Source organism: Microcebus murinus, chromosome 26 (genome assembly GCF_040939455.1).
Source record: "Microcebus murinus isolate Inina chromosome 26, M.murinus_Inina_mat1.0, whole genome shotgun sequence".
NCBI classification, from domain to species: Eukaryota; Metazoa; Chordata; class Mammalia; order Primates; family Cheirogaleidae; genus Microcebus; species Microcebus murinus.
Window position 1 is genome coordinate 14,303,781 of NC_134129.1, and position 25,377 is coordinate 14,329,157.

Genomic DNA, 25,377 nt, shown 5'->3' on the forward strand with positions numbered 1-25,377 from the left:
CCGCGGCCAGCGAACCCCGAACCCCGAACCCGGGCGGGCGCCGAACCTGGCGTCCGCTCAGCCCGGGTGTGGATCGCGCATTGTGCTGGGTGAAAACGCCGGCCCAGCCCGGGGCCCTGCGGCGGGCTAGCTTTCACCCGCAAGGCGAGCGCCCGCTCACCGCGCAACCCAGCGCGGCGCAGACATGGCGTGGGCCGTGCAACCCTCCCTGACAACCGCCCTGACGACAGGTAACCGCCGCCTCAGCCGTCGTCCTCCTCCCCCAGGGCCGCGAGTAGAACCGCCGGATGGAATTCATCCGTCAAAACCTAACTGCTTGTTCGTGGGTCTCTCTCGGCCGCCCCCAACTGTGAAGTCCTTGAGTCAAGAGATTATTGGACTCAGCTGTGTCTCTAGCGCCTACCACCGTAAACATTTGTGAGTGGAATTATATAAACTGTGTACACAGAGTCTGCCCACAGAAGGAAAACGCCTAAGTCAGATTCTAGAATTCCGTCTCTCCCTCGAAAACTTTTGAGGATCGGAGAGGAGCTCCATTCTTTCGTGCTTGCTTCCCTCCCTTCCAGCGAGGCCTTCCGCTTGGAAAACGTGTTTGCTCTCTGTAGGTCGCGTAGCTGATCTGTGGCTGCGAACGTTGTACGCATTCATACACTGGCCTCACATTTCCATCTGGTGTCCCGCCTCTGCTTTCTCCTGCCTTAATGAGTTGCTTTCTAGAATTTCCAGGAGGCAATGAGCTGAGTTCCCTGGATGACTTCTGCACGGCATCTATCACACGTACAGTTAAACACTTTTTTTTCTGTTAACAACAAATAATCTTTTTTGAAAAAGAGGTAGCCGTAAATAGATTAATGTCGTATTGCACGGCCATCCAGTCAAGATGACTCTTTGGCTTCCCTGTGCCCCGAATACGTAGCAAGTAGTAAATGTAAAAATAAAACCCCAGAAAGAAATGCAAAAACGTGAGTAAGTCCAAAGCCATGGGTGAGCTTTGCCCCATTAATGTGGAAGACCAGAGTCAGGCTCACTGCGGAGCTCCAAAGCCTGAGCTCAGTGTCCCTGGCATGCAGAGGAGCAGGAGAAGGGAAAACAAAACAAAACACAACCTGTTGCTGCTGAGGACCACCCAGGTCCTCAGGCTTTGAGCAAACTGCAGAGCTAGGGAGGCAGGAAGAAACAGAAACAGTCTTACACAGAAACTGAGCCTGCTGTCTGGGTCCTATAGGATTCCAATAGCACTATGGGACAGGAGCCCATAAATGCCCTGGTGAGACTTAGTTCTTGACTGTGGCAATCATAATAGGGAGGAAGGAAAGCCAGACGTACAGGAAAAAAAAGGAATAACCTTTCACTGAAAATGAGCTTGCAAACCCAAGTGCCAAAACAATGAAGAAATCTTATGCTAACAAAGATAGCCAACGAAACAGTCAAAGCATGAATTCTCTCCAGATGAAACGAATCTTACGAAGCCTTTAAAATGAATATTTTTTAAATGATCTAGATCAAGATTTCTCAACCTCAGCATGTCTTCCTTCCTTCTCTTTCTCCCTTCTTTTTCTTTCTTCTTCCCTCCCTCCATTTCTGGCTTTTTGTTTTACTTAAAAGCCCAAATTTTCCATCCTGTTTATCTGTGGCTGGGGTTGGAGCCAGGTGGGGAGGCTATCGAGGTAAAAGAGAAAAAATTCAGCAATGTGTAAAAGCATTATTCTGCTCCGGCTATACACTGAAATGTATGTCTCCTGCACTTGGACATCAGAGTGCCTAGTTCTGGGACCTTTGCACTCAGACTGAATTATACCACCAGCTTTCCTGGTTGTCCAGCTTGCAGGTGGCAGATGGTGGGACTTCTCAGCCTCTGTAATCACATGAGTGTGTGTATATATATATATATATATATATATATATATATATATATATATATATATATATATATCTCCCATTGGTTCTGTTTCTCTGGAGAACTCTGATTAATACACTGGGTTTAGCTCTTTCCGTGCTTAGCGCAGCCATGGCCCGCAGTCCCAAGAAGCATCTGAAGCGTGTAGCAGCTCCAAAGCATTGGATGCTGGATAAGCTGACCGGTGTGTTTGCTCCTCGTCCATCCACCGGTCCCCACAAGCTGAGAGAGTGTCTCCCACTCATCATTTTCCTAAGAAACAGGCTTAAGTATGCCCTGACAGGAGATGAAGTGAAGAAGATCTGCATGCAGCGCTTCATTAAAATCGATGGCAAGGTCCGAACTGATATAACCTACCCTGCTGGATGTATGGATGTCATCTGCATTGACAAGACTGGAGAGAATTTCCGTCTGATTTATGACACCAAGGGTCGCTTTGCTGTTCATCGTATCACACCTGAGGAGGCCAAGTACAAGTTGTGCAAAGTGAGAAAAATCTTTGTGGGCACAAAAGGAATCCCTCATCTGGTGACTCATGATGCTCGCACCATCCGCTATCCTGATCCACTCATCAAAGTGAATGACACCACTCAGATTGATTTGGAGACTGGCAAGATTACTGATTTCATCAAGTTTGACACTGGTAACCTGTGCATGGTGACTGGAGGCGCTAACTTGGGAAGAATTGGTGTGATCACCAACAGAGAAAGACATCCGGGTCTTTTGATGTGGTTCACGTGACAGATGCCAACGGCAACAGCTTTGCCACTCGCCTCTCCAACATTTTCGTTATTGGCAAAGGCAACAAACCGTGGATTTCTCTTCCTCGAGGAAAAGGTATCCGGATGCCTCACCATTGCTGAAGAGAGGGATAAGAGACTGGCAGCCAAACAGAGCAGTGGGTGAAATGGTCTCCATGTAACATAATAACATGTTAAAAAGTTATTTGTACTTAATTAAAGATATTACAGTGTGGGAAAAAAAAATAATAATATACTGGGTTTTTAATAGGGGATGAAGGTGAATAAAGGAATTTGGAAAGTCCTCTCCCAATAAAATAGCCTATTTTTTGAGGCTATGTTTCGTTGCATAATCTTATTTTGAAGGTCAGAAGCTGAATATTAATTCTATCTTTTTCTTCATATTACATGTAAATTGCTTAGAACAGTGACTAGCACACAGTAAGCAATAAGTATTGTCATTCGATAATAAATCACTGAATCTCCATCTGAGACTGGTTAGTATCTTGGGCCAACTAGGAAAAATATATGCTCTGATAAAGCAAAAGAGAAAAATCAGGTGAGTACTTTCCAACATATTAACCTCATAAACATTTACATTTTATCATATTTCAAAATTATCAATTCATAGCTTGTAGAGCAATTCAAAAATGTGCAAGTGTTAAGATTACAAAGTAAAAGTCCCCATTTATTTATTATGATTATTTTTTAGAGACAGGGTCTCTAAAATATGTTGACCAGGCTGGACTCCTGGGCTCAAGGGATCCTCTTGCCTCAGCCTCCCAAGCTGGGATTACAGATATGTGCCACCACACCTAGTGAAATCCCTACTTAACTTGGAACATTTTTCTTGTCCTGGCCCCTATTTTGTTCTTTTCCCTAAAGATGAAGACTTTGAGCCTTTTGGCTGTATGTTTTTACTCGTCCATCTTCCCCATGACACAGTGAGCTTTTGGAAGTTAGTAACCTTGTGTCTATAGCCACATAGGCTATCAACAAATGTTTGATGAATGAAGAGATTATTAAATAATTATAGTAAACCATAGTAATATAAAGCAAACTCTTTTAAAAATGTACTGTTACACAACCTTGTTAAGATGCTTAGTTATTTTTTTTTTTTTTTTTTTTTTTTTTTTGAGACAGAGTCTCGCTTTGTTGCCCAGGCTAGAATGAGTGCCATGGCATCAGCCTAGCTCACAGCAACCTCAAACTCCTGGGCTCAAGCGATCCTCCTGCCTCAGCCTCCCAAGTGGCTGGGACTACAGGCATGCGCCACCATGCCCGGCTAATTTTTTCTATATATATTATTTGGCCAATTAATTTCTTTCTATTTATAGTAGAGACGGGGTCTCACTCTTGCTCAGGCTGGTTTCGAACTCCTGACCTCGAGCAATCCGCCCGCCTCGGCCTCCCAGAGAGCTAGGATTACAGGCGTGAGCCACCGCGCCCGGCCAATGCTTAGTTATTTTTGAGCTTTTTCAAAAAGATTGCCTCTGATTAAAATAGAAAAGAGATTAAATTATGAGGGCTTTACTTACAGTTTCCTTTTAACTGCTGCCTATATAAGTGCTTCATACATAAGGGACCTTACACTGCATAACAGTGTGAGGTGATTCTCAGAATGGATGATGACAAGGCATTTCATCAAGGCTTTCGTGTTTTTAATCTATCTGATACCATAGCAGTAATGTCCAAAGCATTCATGGCTTATTTTACTTTTGATGGATTATATAAAGTATAGCCAATACAGCCTCTGCTATCTAATGTGCAAGAGTAAAATGGAATGCACTGGTGATTGATCAATTGGATTTGTCCATGTCTTAAAAGGTAGTATATGATTCTTTTTTTTAAATTAAAGAAGACAAAACTTTGACAGGCTGATTAAAATGGGGACAAGATATGCTAGTCTGGTGAATAGATTATTGGCATATAAATAAGAAAGAGGATCCAGTTTACATCTAGTTTCCAGGATTGGCGAATGGGGCTCTTTCCCAGGCCATTTTGGAAGATTCTAAATTAATTCCTTGGAAGGTCTGTTGAGGATAAAAGCCCTTCTTCTCTGCTTTGTCCCAAGTGGGCAGGTGGCAAACATCTGTGCCTGGTGACAGCCAAGGAAGCACACCTGAAGCCAGACAGGCCTGGCTTTGAATTGTGGCTCCATCATTTAACAGTGTGACCTTGGAGAGCAGCTGAAGTGGGCAGCTGTCATCCCTTGTGAGAATTTAACTAGATAATACATTCCTTTCCTAGATATATACTCATGAGAAATAATAATGTTCACACAAAAATGTGCATAAATGTTTAGAGCAGCATAATTCACAATAGCTAAAAAGTGAAAACAATTCAAATGCCTATTAAGGGATGAATGGATGATTAAAATGTGATATATCCACAAAATGGACTATCATTTGGCAATAAAAAAGAATGAATCTATGATCCATGCTACAACATGGATGAACCTTGAAAATATTATGCTAAGTGAAAGAAGCCAATCATATTGTATGATTCCATTTATATGAAATGTCCAGAATTGGTAAATCCATACATAGAGACAGATTAGTGGTTGCTAGGGGTCAGTGGGGAATGGAGAGTGCTAATGGGCACGGGGTTGCTTTTGGGGGTGATGAAAATGTTATGGAATTAGTGGTATTGGTCACACAACTCTGTGAATATACTCAAAGCCATTGAACTTTAATTGGATGAACTGTACTATATGTGAATGATAGCTCAATAAAGCTACTTTTAAAAAAATCCCACTAGCTTGTCTTTTCAGGCTCAGAATAAACATCATCCTTTCTTATCCACTTAGTTTGCTCAGCAAATACACACTGAGCACCTACCGTGAGTCAGGCCTTGCTGTTGCAGGCTCTGTAGAGAGGGAGGCGACCAGGATGGGAGAGACCCTGCCTTCAGAGAGTTTACCTTCTTGTGGGGAGTGCGGGTGGGAGACAGAAAGTAGGCGAGTAAACAAATGAGTGAATACTCTAATTCGAGGTTACAGCTAGGTGACATGAAAAAACGAGACAGGTTCATGTGAGAGAGAGTAACGAAGGGCTGGGGAACTGCCATGGATGGGGGTCAGGAAAGGCGTCCCTGAGGAGCAGTGTGTGCACTAAGACCTCGTGATGACAGGGAAGCAGACGCACAGAGCTTGGGGCCAGGGTATTTAGGGTAAAAGAAGAGAGTTTGGTTCAGTGGGTTCATGGAACAGAAAAAAGGCAAGTGTGACTGGAGTAGGGCGAGCGAGGGGGAGAGGCAGGAGATGAGTTTGGAGAGGTAGGCGGGGACCCAGACTGCATAGGGCCCTATGGACGGGACCGGGTGAAGGACTTTGCTTTTCTAGAGCAACAGGCAGATGGAATGTTCCAAAGATAGCTGCCCCAGTATACACCCCATCCACACGCTCTTCTTACAAAGTGGCTCGTGCTCTCCTTTCCCTCAATTTGAGTCTAGGCAAGGGGCTTGTCACTTCTCTGCCCAATAGACCATGGCGGAAGTAAAGTCATGTGACTTTTGCAGGTAGTTATAATCATTCTCTCTTTCTCCCCATCTCCCCCTCCTACTTCCCTGGGAACCCAGCCACCAAGCTGTGACGGACCCCAAACAAGTCTTTGCAGAGAATCCACCTGGAGGGGCCCACATGGAGAGCTCCTGAAGTTCCCAGTCAACAGCCAGTCTTGTAAGAGAAGGAATCTTCAGAAGATTGCAGCCCCCAGCCTGTGAGTTACACCCGCTGGGGCTCCAGGCATCGAGGAGCAAAGACAAGCCATCTCTGCTGTGCCTGAATCCTGACCCACGGAATCTATGAGCATAAGAATGGTTATTTTTCCCCATCCCAGTTTGGGGAATTTGCTACACAGCTAAAGTAACTGGGACAAAGGATTATAAACAAGGAAGCGTGTGTGATCCATTTTATTACTTTATTTTATTTTAATTTTAGAGACTCGGTCGCCCAAGCTGGAGTGCAGTGACATGATGATAGCTCACTGCAGCCTCAAACTCCTGGGCTCAAGCCATCCTCCCACCTCGGCCTCCCAAAGTGCTAGGATTACAGGCATGAGACACTGTGCCTAGCCCCACTTCCTTTATAAAATCTTCCTTGACTTTATCAGACCATAGATGTATCTAGCTCCTTTGAGCTATTACAACACTTACTGTCTGTATTATTCACTTGGCATCTATCATTGACTGTATTGTCCTATATATCTTATTTGATTTTGTGTATATATGTGTTTTGTGCTTGCATCAGTGGGGGATCTCTGGTTGCAAACTACGGAAACTAATTTCAGCTAACTTAAGTGCTCCCTGCCACCCCTGCCCCAATATGGGAAGAATATTGGGTAATTCACAGAATCAAAGGAAAACAGAACCGTCTGACCTTGGGAGGGATAGAAACCAGGACAACTCTGGAGTCTTTATAGAATACATTTATGAGCAGTCTCTTGGTGTGACCACTGGAATGAGTCAGGCCAGTGCTCAAGATTCAGATGCCTGGCGGAGAGGCAGAGGGTCTGGTTGGTCCAGCTACTTTAGTCACAGGCCAATCCTTGTGATGGATATTCCACTGGGATCCAGAATGATTCTAGTGTGATATAGAATTAGAGACAATTCAACTCATTTCTAGAGTAATTTGATACATTTTATACAACATAATTTTTCAGGCAGGAAAAGAAACTGTGTATGTCCAAAGAGAAGGCTAAGAGGCAGCGAATTATTTAAAAAGACAAGGGACCCCGAGAATCAACAGAGAAATCACAATCCTTAGAGTGATGCCCTAGAGAGACATCACTTCAGGCTTCATTGCTAAAAGTCAAAGTATTCAGTCTATTATACTCACATTAACTGTCCTCCTTGCTTCTGTTCAGAGCCCTGTTCATTGCAATGCATTTTATGGTTTGATCAATCATACAGCAGATTACTCCCGCTGAATAAACAAGTATCAATATGAATTTTTATGAGCAGAGGTTGGAAGTAGTACAATTTATAGCTATAGTTAAAGTAAACTTCGTTTATAAATTCCAAGTGAAGCTATCATAAGTAAATTTGAATACTACTTCAAGATTATTTTTATTCACATTAAATTTTAGGGCCTACTAACTTTTTTATGACAGCATGTGGTATTGCGGATTAAATGTTGTATTATTCCAGTACTTTAAAATCCTTTTAGAAAGGTCTTCTTCCTTAAGTGCTATAATATTGACTGGTCAATGCTGATTTCAAAGTAGTTGCACAGTAATCGATATGGGCTTAGTTACAACTTGGCAAAGCCTGGGGCATAAACTAATAAGAAACAGCTGGTCCAGAAAAAGCAGGAAAAAGATCTCTTTCAAAAGACAGCAAATGCTAGACATGTTAAATTATAATGAAACAACATAAAATTTCTTTCAAAGAACCCTCAAACTTTTCTGCACAAATTGTTATATAATTATATCTACAAAACACAAAAGGATCATAACTGTGCTTCTCAGGACCCCCAAATGTTAAATAACTTGCCTAAAGTTACCCAGTCAATAAGTGTAAAAGTTTGGGTAAGTTTTTTCATTTACCTTATTTCCATTATGCAATGGAAGTTAAATAGAAACTCTTGATTAATAGTAACATATAGGCCGGGCGCGGTGGCTCACGCCTGTAATCCTAGCTCTCTGGGAGGCTGAGGCGGGTGGATTGCTCGAGGTCGGGAGTTCGAAACCAGCCTGAGCAAGAGCGAGACCCCGTCTCTACTATAAATAGAAAGAAACTAATTGGCCAACTAATATATATAAAAAAATTAGCCGGGCATGGTGGCTCATGCCTGTAGTCCCAGCTACTTGGGAGGCTGAGACAGAAGGATTGCTTGAGCCCAGGAGTTTGAGGTTGCTGTGAGCTAGGCTGACGCCATGGCACTCACTCTAGCCTGGACAACAAAGCGAGACTATGTCTCAAAAAAAAAAAAAAAAAAAATAGTAACATATAATCATTAAAAAAATTAAACACAACCTATTAAAATTTTAAATGATTGCACACACACTCTACTGTTTAGATACATGTTATTTTTACATATTTGTTATTAAAGCAGACATATCATTTAGTGATCTACAATTTTCTTTGATCCCTCAGTATAATCCTACTTTTCTCTTCATATCGGACACAAGAAACCAAATTAATACCTCTCACTTCAGAAAGCTCACCAGGGCATTTGTATATTAACCCAGGAAGATTTTTAGTTTGTCTTTTCTTCCCCAACAAGTGTATGTCTTCCATTCTCTACTTAATCCTGAAGTATTAATGGCACATGACTTTAAAATTAATGTGCTGGTCCATTCAGCAGAAAAACAGTAACTCATTACTTCTTCTGAGTAATAAAATCAAGTTTATAAAACCATTGAAACAAAATGCTGGTCTTATCATCTCTTAATATAATAGTGTCTGCTTCTGCATCTCACCTTCTAAGTTTAATTGCAAATGGCTAGAGCCAGTCTACTGATAATTATACTCTGTGAAATGCCTAAATAAGAGATAGAATCTCACTCTGAGTAGGTGGGACTACAGGCATATGCCACCACATCTGGCTAATTTTTAAATTTTTTGTAGAGATGGGGTCTCACTATATTGCCCAGGCTGGCCTTAAGCAATCCTTCTGCCTGAGCCTTCCAAAGTGCTGGGATTTCAAGTGTGAGCCACCATGCCCCGTCCATTGTTAAACTCATCTCTAAGAGTTTCAAAATAAGTTTTCGATACTAATTGCTTTGTTACATTGTGTTACAGTTATCTTCTCTCAGTTTGTGGATTGTTATTTTACTTTTATCCAAAAATGACAGGTTCTGGAAACATGCAATATTCCCCCACTTTTTTAGGCCTTCTTTATTATCTTTCAATAGTTTTGTGATTTTTCCATAAAGGCCTTATACATCTTATATCAGTCAGCTTGGCCTGCCATAAAGGAATACCATAGACTAGGTGGCTTAAGCAGTTTATTTGCTCACAGTTTTGGAAGCTGGAAGTCTGAGATCAGGACTTCACTACCCTCAGGTTCTGGCGAAGGCCCTCTTCCTGGCTTGCGGACAGCTGCCTTCTCACCGTGCCCTCACGTGGCAGACAGACAGTGAGAGAGCTCTGGTGTTTCTTCCTCTTTATATAAGGGCATCAGGTCTATTGGGTAAGGACCCCACCCTCGTGACCTCATTTAACCTTTATCGCGCCCCCCTAAAGGCTCTATCTCCAATATAGTCATATGGAGGGTTAGGGCTTCAACATATAAATTTTGGGAGGACACAAAAGCACATCTTTTATTAGATTTAGTCCTAAATACTAAACATCTTTGATGGCATCATAGTTTTATTTTTCTTATTATCTCATTACTTTTCTTATTATAACACTTTTAAGTGTTTTATGATATATAAACTTGTAATTAATTTTTGTATATTGATTTTGTAACAACTTGCTTTTATACAGACGATAGCATATAACAGACTTAAAATATTATCAAATGTCAACTTTTTTGAAAAATTCTTTATTTCACATTTAATACTACACAGAGTTGCATAATCCTCAAAATCTAAGCTTACAATTGATCATCACATTAGCTCCCTTATCTATATACATACCTGTTAGCCAGTGGGAAAAAAAAATTCTGTAAAATATTTTAGTAGTTACATGATTTGTAAGAAGTAGTGAAAGCTGAAGAACTCCCAATGCCCTACTCCTAGGATAACCACTCTGAAACACAAGAAACCAGGCAATAAAGAAAAATTTCCTGTTCAGTCACTGAAAAATGCTAACAGCATTTTATAATGAGATAAATGCTTTAAGTTAATACACAACCTACTGAGCAAAACTGCACATAGGTTGTACTTTTGCACTTAAATATTTGTAGTATGGCACTACCCATTTATCTGACATTTATTAATACATACATTTTAAGTATGCATTCTCAAAGCAGTTGCTTGATATTTTGGTATAGTGTCTGGTGTGCTTTATTCATTTATCTTTTCTTCTTTCACAAGGTTTAGTGGGACTGTGCAATGCTGGAACAATAATCCAGAATGTCCTGAATAGTGAATTCCATTGTAACACCAGAGCCAGGGTAACAGCGAGCTATCAAACCTTCAAAGTGCTTGTACTGGCGTATAAATTCATCTTGCATAGAGTGCCACACCACCTATTATAAAAAAGAAAAGTCATTAAGCTATGAATGGAAATAATATAAATATATAATCACATATGTAGAAATAATGTCAAGACATATTCTAAGAATTTGGTATAGTATAGTAGTTAAGAACATGCATTCTTAAGCCAGAATCCTAGCTCCTTTTCAGAAAAAAATTTTTTTGTAGAGACAGGGTCTCACTATGTTGCTCAGGCTAGTCTCAAACATTTGGCCTCCCAAAGCAATGGGATTACAGGCATGAGTATCCTAGCTCCTTTTACTTCCAAGATTTGTGACCACCAGTATATGATATCACTGCCCTGTACCTTAAGTTCTTTATCAATAAATCAGAGTAATAATATCTTCCTCAGAAGTTTTTTGTGAGGATTAAATAAGTGAATGTACATAAAGTGCTTAGAATAGCATTCGACACAAGCACTGATTGCATTTTAGCTATTATTATATATACTCCAATATCTAAGATAGATGCAGATATATACAATTATAAATGGAACCAAGACTAGTGATTAAACAAAGTGCAACAGTTAATGCTTCAATTTGACTTCTGATAAAATTTAAAATTTTCTTTATCTAAAACTGATGATGTAAAACATCGTTCAGTGCCATGGAGGACGTCAAAACAAGTCCGACCTACTTTCTGCTATCAAGTGATTTATAATCTAGCAGTGGAGCCTCACATATAGACAACTGTCAAGACAGACTATGACACACACATTGACATAATAGCTGATATTAACAGATTACAGCTTACTCTACATCAGTACCGCGCCCAGTGCCTCATGTATGTGTTATCCTTTAAGTCTCACACCGAGCTGATGAGGGTGGGTATCATGATTATCATCTCTACTTGACAGCTGAGGGAATGTATTCTTTCAGGATTTTTTCTTGAAAATCCTAAATCTCATAAATCCCAAATTCCTATAAAAACCAATCACTATTCCCTAACAGTACTGTTGTTTAGCTCATGCTATTTCTTACACCTAGAACACCATTTCCCCCCATCCCACCTGACCTGTTAAAATACATCTGGCTTTCAGAGGTTAATACAATTAATGAGTTTCCTTCTGGAAACCTTCTGTGATCTTTTTTTTTTTTTTTGAGACAGAGTCTCGCTTTGTTGTCCAGGCTAGAGTGAGTGCCGTGGCGTCAGTCACAGCAACCTCAAACTCCTGGGCTCGAGCAATCCTTCTGCCTCAGCCTCCCGAGTAGCTGGGACTACAGGCATGCGCCACCATGCCCGGCTAATTTTTTTTATATATATATCAGTTGGCCAATTAATTTCTTTCTATTTATAGTAGAGACAGGGTCTCGCTCTTGCTCAGGCTGGTTTTGAACTCCTGACCTTGAGCAATCCGCCTGCCTTGGCCTCCCAGAGAGCTAGGATTACAGGCATGAGCCACCGCGCCAGGCCCCTTCTATGATCTTGACATCAGAATTATTTTCACTCTTCTCTGAACCTTTCAGTATGGTTTATAAATAATAATGGCTTAATTCAGGATTTTAATCTGGCTCCACTACCCCATTAGTTATGAGATCTTATCTCTAAGCTTTGATTTTCTTATCTATAAAATGACAATGACAGTAACAATAGTGTCTACTATATGAGAGAGGTATCATTTCTGCTTTTCAAATAAGGAAACTGAGGCTCAGAGAGGTTCAATAACTTGCCCGAAGTCATGTAGCTTAACCTGGAGGCAAATTATGAACCCATTTCTAACTCCAAACACTTAACCAATCAAACAAACAAACAAAAGAAAAAAAAAACTTAATGCCTCACCATAAAATAGAAATGCAAAATAAGTAGCGACAGCAATATAAGTTTATATAAATATTATTTCTTTCTTCCTTACAATTCATTAATCTGGTCTCTACTTTATGGAACTTTCTTCCTGCTCCAGATCTGTAGCATTTCTAGAGAAATATTTAGAGAAAAGCAATATATGTAAGGATCTTTAAAGGATTGTCACAAGAACTAAGCATACCTGAAGTAAGTTCTCCTCTTCACACAAGTGTTTGTCAACCTTCTTGTAGAGGTTATCCAGACCTTTTTTTACTTCTTTTCCAGGATACTCTTTAATAACTTTACGAAGTTCTTGTTTGTTAAATGCAAGTTGGTAGCTTACTTCCTCCTCTCTTATACCCTGTGCTACTCGAGCTTCAACGCCTTCAAAGAAATGCTTCATGGAAATGAAAAGAAACAATGGCTAAGACCTGCTTTTATTACTGCTTACATTTTTTAAAAACCTGATTACCAAATAGTATATATATAATCACTGTGTAAAAATAAGAGTGTGAAAGTATAAAGAATAAAATAACAATCACTTATTCTCACACCTCTCAGATAACCACTGTTAACATTTTAGGTTTCTTTATCTTTTAACATGTGAAAAAGTACATGGGACTATTAAATTCATATGTGCTTCTGAAATTTTGTTTTTACATAGGCTTTTAATTGGTTATTACTGGCATAGAGGAAAGAAATTGTTTTTAAAATTTATTTTGAATCCAGCCACTTTATCAGAGACCGATCATTTCAACATATTGTATACAGGCAATGATAATCTTGAACCTCCTTTCCAGATCTCTTACTTATGTTTCAGGTCTTGTTGCACTGGCCATGGCTTCAAAAACATTGTTAAATAGTAAAGGATCTAGCAATGTTTCTGCTTTAAATTGTCAAAGGGTATGCCTCTAAGTTTGCTGTTAAGTATCACGTAGGTTTTAGGCCTAAGACATCTTTTATCTGATTAAAAGAATATCTGTCTGTTCTTGAATTTAATAAGGAATTAAGTCCACATCTGATTAAATGTCTTTTAAGTAATTCTTTGAATTGTTGCCAATAGCTACATATCCTTTATTTGACTCTAATTTCAAGTTAAAAACATATAAAAGATGACTAATCATACTGTGGACAAAGTTAGTTAGAAGGTTCATTTAAGCTTCCACTATGTTCAGAGTTCTCTAAAACCATCATTTCTTAACTTTAATTATCAGACTTGCTCTGGTAAATGACTCAAGTCAGGAAAGAAAAGGAAAGGAAAGGAAAAGGCAATGTACAAAACAATTTTTGGTTTCATTTGTATCTTGATAATGTTTTTGGAATCTCCACCTAAACTAACCACAAAGATTGACCATTTAGGAAGTAAGAAATGGAAAACAGTTGGTAAAATGGAAAAGCCTAATCTAGGTTCATCTCCCAGCTTTGTTATTTATAAGCTATTGTAACGTTGGGCAAGTTTACATACTTTCAATTTCTTCATTTGTACAATGGGGATAATACTATCTTAGCTCACATCATTGTTTATAAGAAGTAAAAGAAATAATGTATGGATCATAGAATAATATTAATTATTAACCAGAATAATATTATTAATAAGATTATTAAAATATTATAACAGACAATAAACTATGTAGAAATAATATACAGATAAAAGATATAAGTATAAGGCATCTAGCAGTGTCTGGCATACAGGCAGCTTCAATAACCAAGTCCCTCCTTTTTATCCCCGTGTCACTACATGAGAAAATTTAAGATAAACGTCTACATGTTATTCACATGCATACAGATGTATATAGGTTCAAAAACAGGAAAAAATACTGAATGAAAACATATTTACATTTAGCTTTTCAAGAGGCTGTCCTAAGGAGTAAATGACATAAGACTGAAGGTGATCTGTGTATTTCTGTTTGGCCTCTTTTTTTTCAGCTTCTAGACATGAGATTTTCAAACGAGAAAGAGTTGCAAAAATATGGTGAAAATTTTCCATCATAACCACATCCCTGGGGGTCTTCTGGCTTTCGTTTGCTACTTTCTCCACTAAAATCAAACAAGAAAAAATAAGTATGATTGTATTTAGCTATAAACATATTTATATGATTAATTTTTTTTCATTTGTATGTTTAAGAATTAAGCACATTTTTGGACTTAATAAAATATACTATACTAGAGGGTCTTTGTATATCTGAACATAATAAAAAGTCATCCTAAAATGGTACCATGTATATATTAAAATTTATATATAATAAAGGTGGCTTTTTGAATCACTGGGGCATTGATTAAAAATATGTTAGGACAACCAGGTGGACCTTTTGAATACACTAAATTCAGATTCCTATTTCAAATCTTTCAGCCAATTCTAAATTGCTTAAATACTTAAAATGTAAAAAGCAAATAAATAAATGTAATCGTTGAGTACTAAAGAAAATATTGCTGATTAAAAAATTATAATTTTGTGACAGTGTGACCACTTTAAGAAGGGCCCAAATGTAGAAGCCATAAAAGGAAAGATGGATAAATTTAACATAAAATTTGAAAAATTCTATAAAGTAAAAGACATCATAAACAAAATCAATGAAATGCAAATTAAAATAGTGACATAATTTATAGCCTATTAGAGGTTGACAAAGAATAATAACGTTGGTAACACCTGGTAATGTCTAGTACTGGTACAGGTGTAATGGAAACTTTCACCAAGTGCTCACAGCACTAAATGGGTACGAGCTTTCTATATCACAATTTGGCAACAGCCTTGAGATACACACAAACCTTTTGATCCAATCGTTGCATTTCTAATAATTTACTTTAAGGAAATTATCTGACAAATATATAAAGATATATAAACTATAAACTGCCTACTAATAGATCTGGTAAATAGATGATGATACATGAAAGACTGTAATCACTAAAAATGATTATGATTATAGAAATTAATTTGCAAGGAAAGACACTAGGATTATAGAGTCCAGCAGCTTCCAAAACAGTGTGTCCCATAGAATAAAATTTTTATATCAAAGAATACACATATACATATAATATACACACAATAGGAGAGAAAGTGAGTGACAATGGAAAGTTTGGAAGAATACAAATTAAATATTATTTCTGCACAATGAGATTACAAATGATCTTTATTTTCTTCTTGACTTTTTAAATCAGTTTTCTGATTTTGAGGGGTAGACAGTGAGCATGTATTACTTTAGAATCAGATAAAGCAAAGCTACTTTGAATTGATTTGCTTAAGGTTCCACAGACATTGCTGCCCATTATCTCCAGAAGACTCTTGTTAAAATACAATTGTAATCTGGAAGGTCATTTTTTTGTGTGTTTAAAAAATGATTTTCAGTTTTGCATAGTGATAAGCCCATGTCTGTCCCCAACTTCTGATTTACCAAAAAATAATGAAAATAATAACCACAAAGATTCTTTAGAATATAATAAAAGTTTACCATTAACAAACACTCCTCTGATAAGTTTGGTGTATGCTTTATCTAGGTCTCCACGACGCTCAGCATTTTTAAAGATTGATTCTGCGAGTCCCGCAAATTCTTCAAATTCAGCAACAAATGGAAGAATTCCAACTTTACTCTTCTTTGAAATCTTTACTTCTTCCATTTGCCTTATTTGGTTACTCTAAAGTTAGGCAGAAAGCAAGGGAGAGAAATAGCTAAGCAACTTAGAAACTACATATAATTAATCAAATATATACATTGTAGAAGGAGGACATTCTGTAGTACCTAGACCATTTTGGATGCCTACTAATTGAAGATGAATCAACAGGGATAACTAAGAAAAACTAATCCTACAGATCAAAAAAATTCTTCTAGTAAGTTTTATTTAAGAAAATTGTTAAAAATCCAAATTATTTAAAACAAAATACAATCAAGGCTTGTGAACCATCAAGTCTGTGGTTCAAAGTAAAAATAATCAATATACATTTCTTTTTTTTGTTTTTTTTAATACATAACTATGCTGGCATTGGTAATATATACATTTCTATTATTTATGAAAGATAAGTTCAAGGCAATTGCTCATTTTGGGTTAAAGTAGAGCAGATACCAGAGTACATATGGGATCTCTCTAGGTAACTTCTGGCTGGGGCCTATGTGGCCAAACTTGAGAACCACAGACATTTCCAGTTCTCATCACTCTGAAATTTCTATTTGTATAGACAAATTCTCTATTTTTGGGGTGTAGGAACAGGGAGGATAGGCATTTCTATATGGATTTGCATTATATAGTTTTCCATATATTACTTATTTTAAGCTAGTTCAGCAAAATGCTTGTGCATGATGATGACAAAATACAAAAAGAAATGTTTCATGTAGGCAAGAATCCAGACATTTGGGTTCAAAAAGATCCATGGATTCAATTATGGTTCTATGTAATTCTCAGGGCATATAGATCTACTCATGGTAAGAATTACATTGTCAAATACTGTTAGGTCATTTCAACTTCTACCTAAAATTTCATTGTGTCGATATTTTGGGGGTATAACTATGACATGTGGATTAGAAAAATAATTATCTCTAGGCTGCAGTTAATATAAGAAAGCCCTGTGAGTACTGTTAACTATTTCATATTATCCTTACTGATGTTCCACTTCATCAGTATTGATAACTGTGTGGTATAAAGATGAATGCAGCAGAGAAGATAGTGGTCAGATTGCACGTGCTGGAACCAGACCATCTGGGTTTGTATACCAACTCCATCACTTTTTAACTGTAGAGTTGGGGAAAGTAACTTCACTTCTCGAAGCACCTATCACACGGAAGAGGTGAGGAATAGATGAGACAGGCTGTGCAAAGTACTCAGACTTGTGCCTGGCACACAGTAAGCACTCACTTCTGATTACTGGTCTATTGTTCTTATTAAGTTACATGCAGATTTTTGTTTTGTGGGGCATTTAAATGTACAAAATATAGAATGTAGTCTGAACATATTTGAACATTAATAGGAAGTTCTAAATGACAGTTGTCCTCTCTGGCTTTGGGACCAGGATTGAAATTACTTTCCTTTAAGAAAAGAGCCAACTATGAACAAATTCTGACAAAAATCATCCAAGTTTCTCTCAAGCTGTAAGTATACATTATTTCCAGTTGAGTGCCCAATATTTGCCATCACAGAAGGATAGGGAGGCTATTAGTGTTTAAGACTACAACTTTGATACAGCCGTGCATCAGTATACTACTTGTCCATCCTTTGTTCAGGGCAATTTCTAACCAAATCCTATGACTCTCAAAAGTTTAAGAGTGTATATCTATGTCACTATAATGTGAGGAACCCAAAAAAGTAAACTAAATGCAGTTAAGAAACGTACTAGACTGCAGAATCCAGGTTGGTAGTACTTGATGTGTAAGTTACTTTCTAATGTTAGCTCTAGTTCAGGTGAGGCTAGCTTTCTTAGCTCTTTTCCTTGAAGAACGTGAGATATTCTGGGCTTGGGCATCAGGTGAAACTGCCAGGTGCTATCTGTCCCTTTTTCTGCAGCCACCCGATGTTCATGCTTTTTGCTTAATATTCACAGACCCATTCATTACCTTTTCAACTTCTTTATGCCCTAAGTCCTGCTCTTGTCCCAAATACCAAAACATACAACTTACTGAGCACATGTAATCTACCAGATGCCATGAAAAGACCTGAATGAAAATAAAACAGAGGCATGAAAGGCAGAAGGCAGCATCCTTCTCTTTAGTGGCAAAAGGTAGGTCCCTTTAGAGAGATATGCAATTTAGGAGAAAATGTGAATTTATAACTTTTGTCTAGGTTACTTTATTTTTCTGCTGCCCTGCCTTGAGAGTAACATGACCATTCTTTAATCAGCTATTATTAATTACTACTATTACCATCACCACCATGACAAGCTATGAGTTAGCAGTAAGCTCTTATTCTGTGCCAGGCAGTGTGCTAAACACTTCATCTGAACCCACGGCTATGTCTACCTGACACTACATCATCCTATGTTACACTGGGTTGAGAGTGCCTGTATGGAGTTATATTGTACTGATAGAAGCAACTAAGCCTTTATATTCTGGAAATGCATAGTGTCCATATGACTTAGTATTCCAACTGTATCATGCGGGACTCATTATCTTAGCCTCTGGCACTCTCTTCCTGTTCCTTTTGGCTATCAGCCTATAGTCAGACCCTCCTGGTTTATTGTAACTTTTGGAGAAGGAGGGGGAGAAGGTAGAAAGAAGATAAAATTTAAATAGTGAAATTTCATAGTTTTAAAAATTCCAAGTGAAATCATTTAGTTAGGAAGGAGGATTGAGCCTATTGAGGTGACATTTAAGTTTCTACAGTGGATGTAGGTTGCTTTTATACCTTTCGAAGACTCAAAAAATATTTTGTAAAAGTATTAAAAAATGACATAGATTTTAACTGCCTTGAATATTCTTATCTCCCATTATTCTATGGATATTTAAGAGCTGGATATAACTTAGAGGCTAATATAGTAGAAATATTCAGATGATGCAAAACTACTTTTACATAGTAAGTACATTAATAAAGCAAAACTTTTTTTAAGGACCTGGCCCAGTCTAATTCACATAAACAAGCTCACCAAAATGTAATAAGAAAGTTGCTAATAATTTTTTTCTATTAGGAGTGAGATGATAATTGCTGAAAGTTATAAAAACAATTTATTCTTTTTTTTTTTTTTTTTTTTTTTGAGACAGAGTCTCGCTTTCTTGCCTAGGCTAGAGTGAGTGCCGTGGCGTCAGCCTAGCTCACAGCAACCTCAGACTCCTGGGCTCAAGCAATCCTCCTGCCTCAGCCTCCCGAGTAGCTGGGACTACAGGCACGAGCCACCATGCCCGGCTGATTTTTATATTATATATATTAGTTGGCCAATTAAATTCTTTCTATTTTTATGGTAGAGACGGGGTCTCGCTCAGGCTGGTTTTGAACTCCTGACCTTGAGCAATCCGCCCGCCTCGGCCTCCCAGAGAGCTAGGATTACAGGCGTGAGCCACCGCGCCCGGCCAAAACAATTTATTCTTAAAACAACATAATTATTAAAGCTAAACTTAATTAAAATTAATTTAAACAATCAAATTAATTTTCTTTTTAGGATATACTAAAAGAACAACAACAAAAATCCAGTGATACTTTTAATTGTTCCATTAAATCAATGGTCGTTGATCAGTAAACTGATCAACCCAGTGGATCTCTCAAGCAGCTGCTGCCACTATGTCACTCACTCCAGAACTTGCCAAGATTCACAGCATGGGAGGAAAACAAGCTGGCACAGTACCAGCCAACTAACTCTGTTCATATAGATTTCTACCAATACCTTGCTTCAACGCTTTGAGGGACATCAACAATAGACCTTCAACAGAATGCTGGAGGATCCCTTAATTTAAATACATTTACCGATTTTTTATTTTTTTTTTTATTTTTTTTTTTTTTGAGACAGAGTCTCACTTTGTTGTCCAGGCTAGAGTGAGTGCCGTGGCGTCAGCCTAGCTCACAGCAACCTCAAACTCCTGGGCTCGAGTGATCCTTCTGCCTCAGCCTCCCGAGTAGCTGGGACTACAGGCATGCGCCACTATGCCCGGCTAATTTTTTTTATATATATATCAGTTGGCCAATTAATTTCTTTCTGTTTATAGTAGAGACGGGGTCTCGCTCTTGCTCAGGCTGGTTTTGAACTCCTGACCTTGAGCAATCCGCCCGCCTCGGCCTCCCAAGAGCTAGGATTACAGGCGTGAGCCACAGCGCCCGGCCCGATTTTTTATTTTTTTGCAGTGATTAGGATTCTAAGGTGTTTTTTTTTTTTTAACTTACAATGCATTTGTCAAAATTCCTTTTGACAGTCACCAAAACATTTCCCAATGTGGTACTCAGAAAGGAAGCAGGGTCCACATTTTGGGCAGTCCACACATGATGACTCATTTTGACTAGCATGTAAAGGGAGTTGAAGCTATCAATTTTATCTCCTAATGCAATTAGGTTGTTCAGTTCTGGCTCAATACAGCGGAATATTTTAGTCATCATTTGGCGGATCATATCTTTCCTGTTCAGAAAACATACAAAATGTAGAAAGTCATTACAAGCTTCATGTGAATTCACCTTTAACTTTAATCCACTGAGTAGATATAAAATGACTAAAATACCACAATTAAATTTCAATTAAAAATGTCCAAATATGGCAAAATAATTATTCTACAGCAGTTATGATATAACAATATTTTACTAAAGTTAAGTTTTATCACTCACATTAGCTTTATGTCATTTGTAAGGCTTGGTCCTGAAATGTGCCTTATGAATTCTAACACACTGCAATGCAATGGTTATCTCCTACCAGCAAACATCACAATTGATTGCATTTTTTGTGATTACTGGAATAAAGAAGAGTTGAAAAGCCAGATAATAGGACCAATTTTAATCCAGCAAAATCAATAAGACAATGGACACATTGACAGCAGCACTCCTCTGTCAATTTAAAGTTGATTTTTTTTCCCCAGAATAAACAATAGATAATAACAAACACATACTCAGATGAAACAGGCAGTGGCACACCAGAATTATGCTGCCGTGATGGGGTTCCTCCATCCAGATCCTCTGCCTCAGTCTGCAAAAATTATTCAGGCACTTTACATAATAAAAGACCAACAATGACTAGTTTATATAGCAAAAGCCTGCTCAGTCTTAAAATTCCTAGGAGAGAATACACTGTAAAAAAATGATGATTTTTAAAGGTGGATTACTAATAAAGCTAGCTATATAACTTAGCGTGTTATTTTAGAATGCTTATAAAATGCCTTGTTCTTAGATTTTATCTGAGAATTTTTGTGGGGTGAGAAGTTGTATTAGTGTATATGCATGTGAGAGGAATGAGGGTGCAGGAGGCTGGGAGGGGGGTGGGATATGAGAATGAGAAGGCAATTCAACAAAAAATAGAAAACATCCAAAAACAACTTTCAAAAGAGAACTTAAAAAATTAAGGAAAACACATCAATCATTTTAATAAAACATGAGCATTTTAAAAAAAATGCTATCGAAAATTCTTATAGAAGCCCACATGTCAGCAAATTTGCCAACAATACCACCAATGACAAAGACATACTCCAAACACTTTGAAATAACAATGAATGTCTCATTTATTTTATGACTGCTTTTTATATGTTCGTTATCTTGAGGCATACATTTTTAAGATGATCTTAATATGAAAATGACTCTATTTGCAGGCCGGGCGCTGTAATCCTAGCTCACGCCTGTAATCCTAGCTCTTGGGAGGCCGAGGCGGGCGGATTGCTCAAGGTCAGGAGTTCAAAACCAGCCTGAGCAAGAGCAAGACCCCGTCTCTACTATAAATAGAAAGAAATTAATTGGCCAACTGATATATATATAAAAAATTAGCCGGGCATGGTGGCGCATGCCTGTAGTCCCAGCTACTTGGGAGGCTGAGGCAGGAGGATCGCTTGAGCCCAAGAGTTTGAGGTTGCTGTGAGCTAGGCTGACTCCACGGCACTCACTCTAGCCTGGGTAACAAAGCGAGACTCTGTCTCAAAAAAAAAAAAAAAAAAAAAAAATGACTCTATTTGCATTCTGTTTTAAAGTTCTTCAAAATATTCTAGAAAATCTCTCATTTTATTCTCTTACATTTATGCCACCTGAAAGGCATGCTGAATAAGCATTATTATATCCACTTTATAGAAAATTGTAATTAGTTTAAGATCTCATAGCTAGTTGGTAACAAAGCCATAAGAAAGATTCACATTCAGATCTGAGGCCTCACTTTCTTTTCTTTTTTTTGCTATACTGTGGTATACACACTCAAACATAATCTTTTTTTTTAAATTTTTTCTTGATAACTACTAAAATGTTTGTTTATTTATTTATTTATATTCGAGACAGAGTCTTGCTTTGTTGCCCAGGCTAGAGTGAGTGCCATGGCATCAGCCTAGCTCACAGCAACCTCAAACTCTTGGGCTCAAGTGATCCTTCTGCCTCAGCCTCCCACGTAGCTGGGACTACAGGCATGCGCCACCATGCTCGGCTAATTTTTTCTATACATATATTAGCTGGCCAATTAATTTCTTTCTATTTATAGTAGAGACGGGGTCTCGCTCTTGCTCAGGCTGGTTTCAAACTCCTGACCTCAAGCAATCCGCTCGCCTCGGCCTCCCAGAGTGCTAGGATTACAGGCGTGAGCCACTGCACCTGGCCTGATAACTACTAAAATGTTAAAATTGCTTTTTAAATAATATTCTTTGCAAAGTAAACGTAGACATTTTTTTCACCTAATTTAGAAAATGTTTGGGTTTATGACATTCTGCAATATTAAATTTTTAATAGCTGCCCAAACTTCAATTATCACTGTTTTTATTGTCATGTGGTATCATGAAAATTGTTTTAAAAATTCTTACATCATAAATTCTTTTATGTTCTGATAATGAAATTGTGATCACATATTATTTAGGTCATAAATACTAGCCAAAATAAAAGTGAGCCATACCATAGTTCCAGGCAAACTTTGATGTTGCTGCAGTTTGAAAAATTTACTTATGAAGTCCTGTTCGGCCAGACATAGGGGCTCCAGTTCACTCAGTACCTGTTCAAAGATCTGAAGAAAACCAAAATGATCCCATAATAAAAGAACTGCACCTTTCCACAGATGTAGCCAATCAAAAAAAAAAAGAACTGCACCAAATGCTTAAAAAAACATTTCAAACTTAAATTCTCTTTTCAGCAGGGCCCATGGATCTATAATTTCAATAGAATCCCAAAGACAAACCCTTCTAACATTGATAGGGCAATGTAGAACAGGGCCATAGAACATATCTAAAATAAAACTCACAGATATTCACTTCAAATCTGGAAAGAGGAACACAAAGTTAAGCTTTTAAAACTTATTTGCTTCCCAAGAGCTGTTATTTTCTCTCTACTTTGCAGTTGCTCAAATGACTTAGATTTGAGATGCCAACACTGTGATTTATAACAAATACATTTTAATAAAGCTTTAATGTTATTTAATTGACAATTCCCATTTCAGTTGCCAATTGAGTAGTACATTTTTTTTTTCAGATTCCATTCGGAATTGGCCAAAGTAAGTCATGGTTAATATTTAAGAGAACCAAGAGTCCAAATCTTTGAACTTAAAGCAATCACAAACTGCTGCTGGAAAAAGAAAACTACTGTTACTGTTTAAGAAGTACTTGTTATTTTATTTTACCTTATCAAACTTGGTTCTGTCAGCAACATCGAGATCAGAGGCAGACATATTTCCCATATCCAACAAGGAAGATGACTGAGATCTGCGACTTCCTGAACTTTGAACGCTCAGTTTATTTAGACTAGAAGTAGATCCAGTTAATTTCCCTGAACTTCCATGAAGACCTAAGAAATAATAAAACTTTGAAAGTTGTGATCTTCACGAATAAAAGATCCAGGGTACAAGTCAGGTCTGTCTCCTCTATCTTCTACTGGCTTGGTGTTGCAGGGCTCGTATGCGTTAGTGCACAAGTCTACCACATGGACAGGTTGTTCACTGTCCTCATCACTCATTAATATTTGTGTCCTACTCTGAGCATCTTTATAAAGGGAAGCAAAACTATATAGATCTGTGGAATAGCACTGAAAGGGACCTTAAAGGTCACATAATTTATGTCCTGCCCAGTACCATCATAAAGTTGCCTGGGGATATCTCTAGACTAGAGTACGTGAGGATTTCTTTCCCATTCAAATGACAAGAATACGAATGAGGGTCACTGAGTACAGTGTTACCACACTAGCTAATATGACTTCCTTGTACTTTGGAAGAAAATAGCAATATCCCAATGTTACTTGCCTCCACATTAAATCGATATATTAAGTTGAACCAGAGAAAACTGCCCATACTTGATTATTTTGCCCTACCAAAAAAAAGTCAATTATATTCAATGTAACCTGTTCTGAACTCAGAAACTCTGCTTTTCCAATAAGTGAACTGATTAACTATAGTCCTTTAAAAACTAAACAGAAAAAAAACACCCTGAAAACTTGTTATATTTAAAATACAACTGAAATGTAATACATATATCACTAACCATATTAATATGGGACATCTGTTTTTAGGTAGAATTTAGGTATCCATCATAGACATGGGGAAAAAATGAGAACATATGGTGGGACAATATCCCACATACATCAAGAGATAATAACATTCAATTTTTAGAAGAAAATGTGATTTTTAAATTCAGAATTAAATATAAGCAATATAAAACATTTTAAAGACATTCTTCTTGAGTATTTCTCAGTTAACTATTTGCTAATGGTCAGAAGGGACAAATGAAGACTTAATAGGGATAATTAAAGACAAACTTTGGCTTCATTAATGCAAAATCTGACCATGTCTATAAGGATTTTTATAGATTTCCTAAGCACAGCCTGAAAACAGAAGTATAATGGTTAAGTCTTTTCATAAATTTCTGACACAAGGTTCTACTACTCACCAAATAATTTTAACCATATTACATATTTCTTGGATATAGCTGTACCACTACCATCATGTTGGTTTTCTTTCACCAATACCTGGCAATCCAGAGTGATCAATATTCTTGGTGTTAACTTTTTTTAAGACAAATAACTGATTTCTAGACATTTAACAAACATGCATTGAGAATACCTGCTAGTACACTAAGCATACTCACTCTCTGTTTCTTGTTTGACAGCACTTTCTTTTCGAGGCAGTGTAGCTGTGATGGATTAGGTTGCAAGCATCAAAGACAAAGACAAGTTAATAAACTGCAATTTGCACAAACCATGCACAAGAGGAAGTTAAAGCTCTAGTTTAAAAGACACATGCAAAGAACCATGAACATCAAGTAAC

The 25,377-nt window shown here is 37.8% G+C and overlaps 1 protein-coding gene, 1 long non-coding RNA gene and 1 pseudogene across 8 annotated transcripts in view; 2 read left to right on the forward strand and 1 right to left on the reverse strand.

Moving 5' to 3' along the window:
- Nucleotides 1-21: 21 nt before the first annotated feature.
- Nucleotides 22-6,861, forward strand: LOC142864721 (uncharacterized). The gene is made up of 2 exons (XR_012915062.1): nt 22-230; nt 6,217-6,861. It is a non-coding gene; the product is annotated as an uncharacterized LOC142864721 (long non-coding RNA).
- LOC142864720 (small ribosomal subunit protein eS4, X isoform-like) lies at nt 1,991-3,329 on the forward strand (annotated as a pseudogene).
- Nucleotides 6,862-10,110: 3,249 nt separating the features above from the next.
- EXOC1 (exocyst complex component 1) overlaps nt 10,111-25,377 on the reverse strand; it is a 52,082-nt gene continuing 36,815 nt past the window's right edge. For 4 of the 7 annotated variants that reach the window (XM_012758268.3, XM_012758264.3, XM_012758267.3 and 1 more), the window contains 9 exons: nt 25,199-25,243; nt 23,743-23,906; nt 23,026-23,133; nt 21,062-21,138; nt 20,352-20,580; nt 16,010-16,193; nt 14,401-14,600; nt 12,766-12,960; nt 10,111-10,774 (listed from right to left, as the gene is read on the reverse strand). In XM_012758268.3, the coding sequence (XP_012613722.1) occupies nt 10,622-10,774; nt 12,766-12,960; nt 14,401-14,600; nt 16,010-16,193; nt 20,352-20,580; nt 21,062-21,138; nt 23,026-23,133; nt 23,743-23,906; nt 25,199-25,243 (1,355 nt within the window). In that variant the 3' untranslated portion in view covers nt 10,111-10,621. The remainder of the gene's footprint in view (nt 10,775-12,765; nt 12,961-14,400; nt 14,601-16,009; nt 16,194-20,351; nt 20,581-21,061; nt 21,139-23,025; nt 23,134-23,742; nt 23,907-25,198; nt 25,244-25,377) is intronic. The other 3 variants (XM_012758270.3, XM_012758269.3, XM_012758266.3) reach the window with 1 other exon arrangement.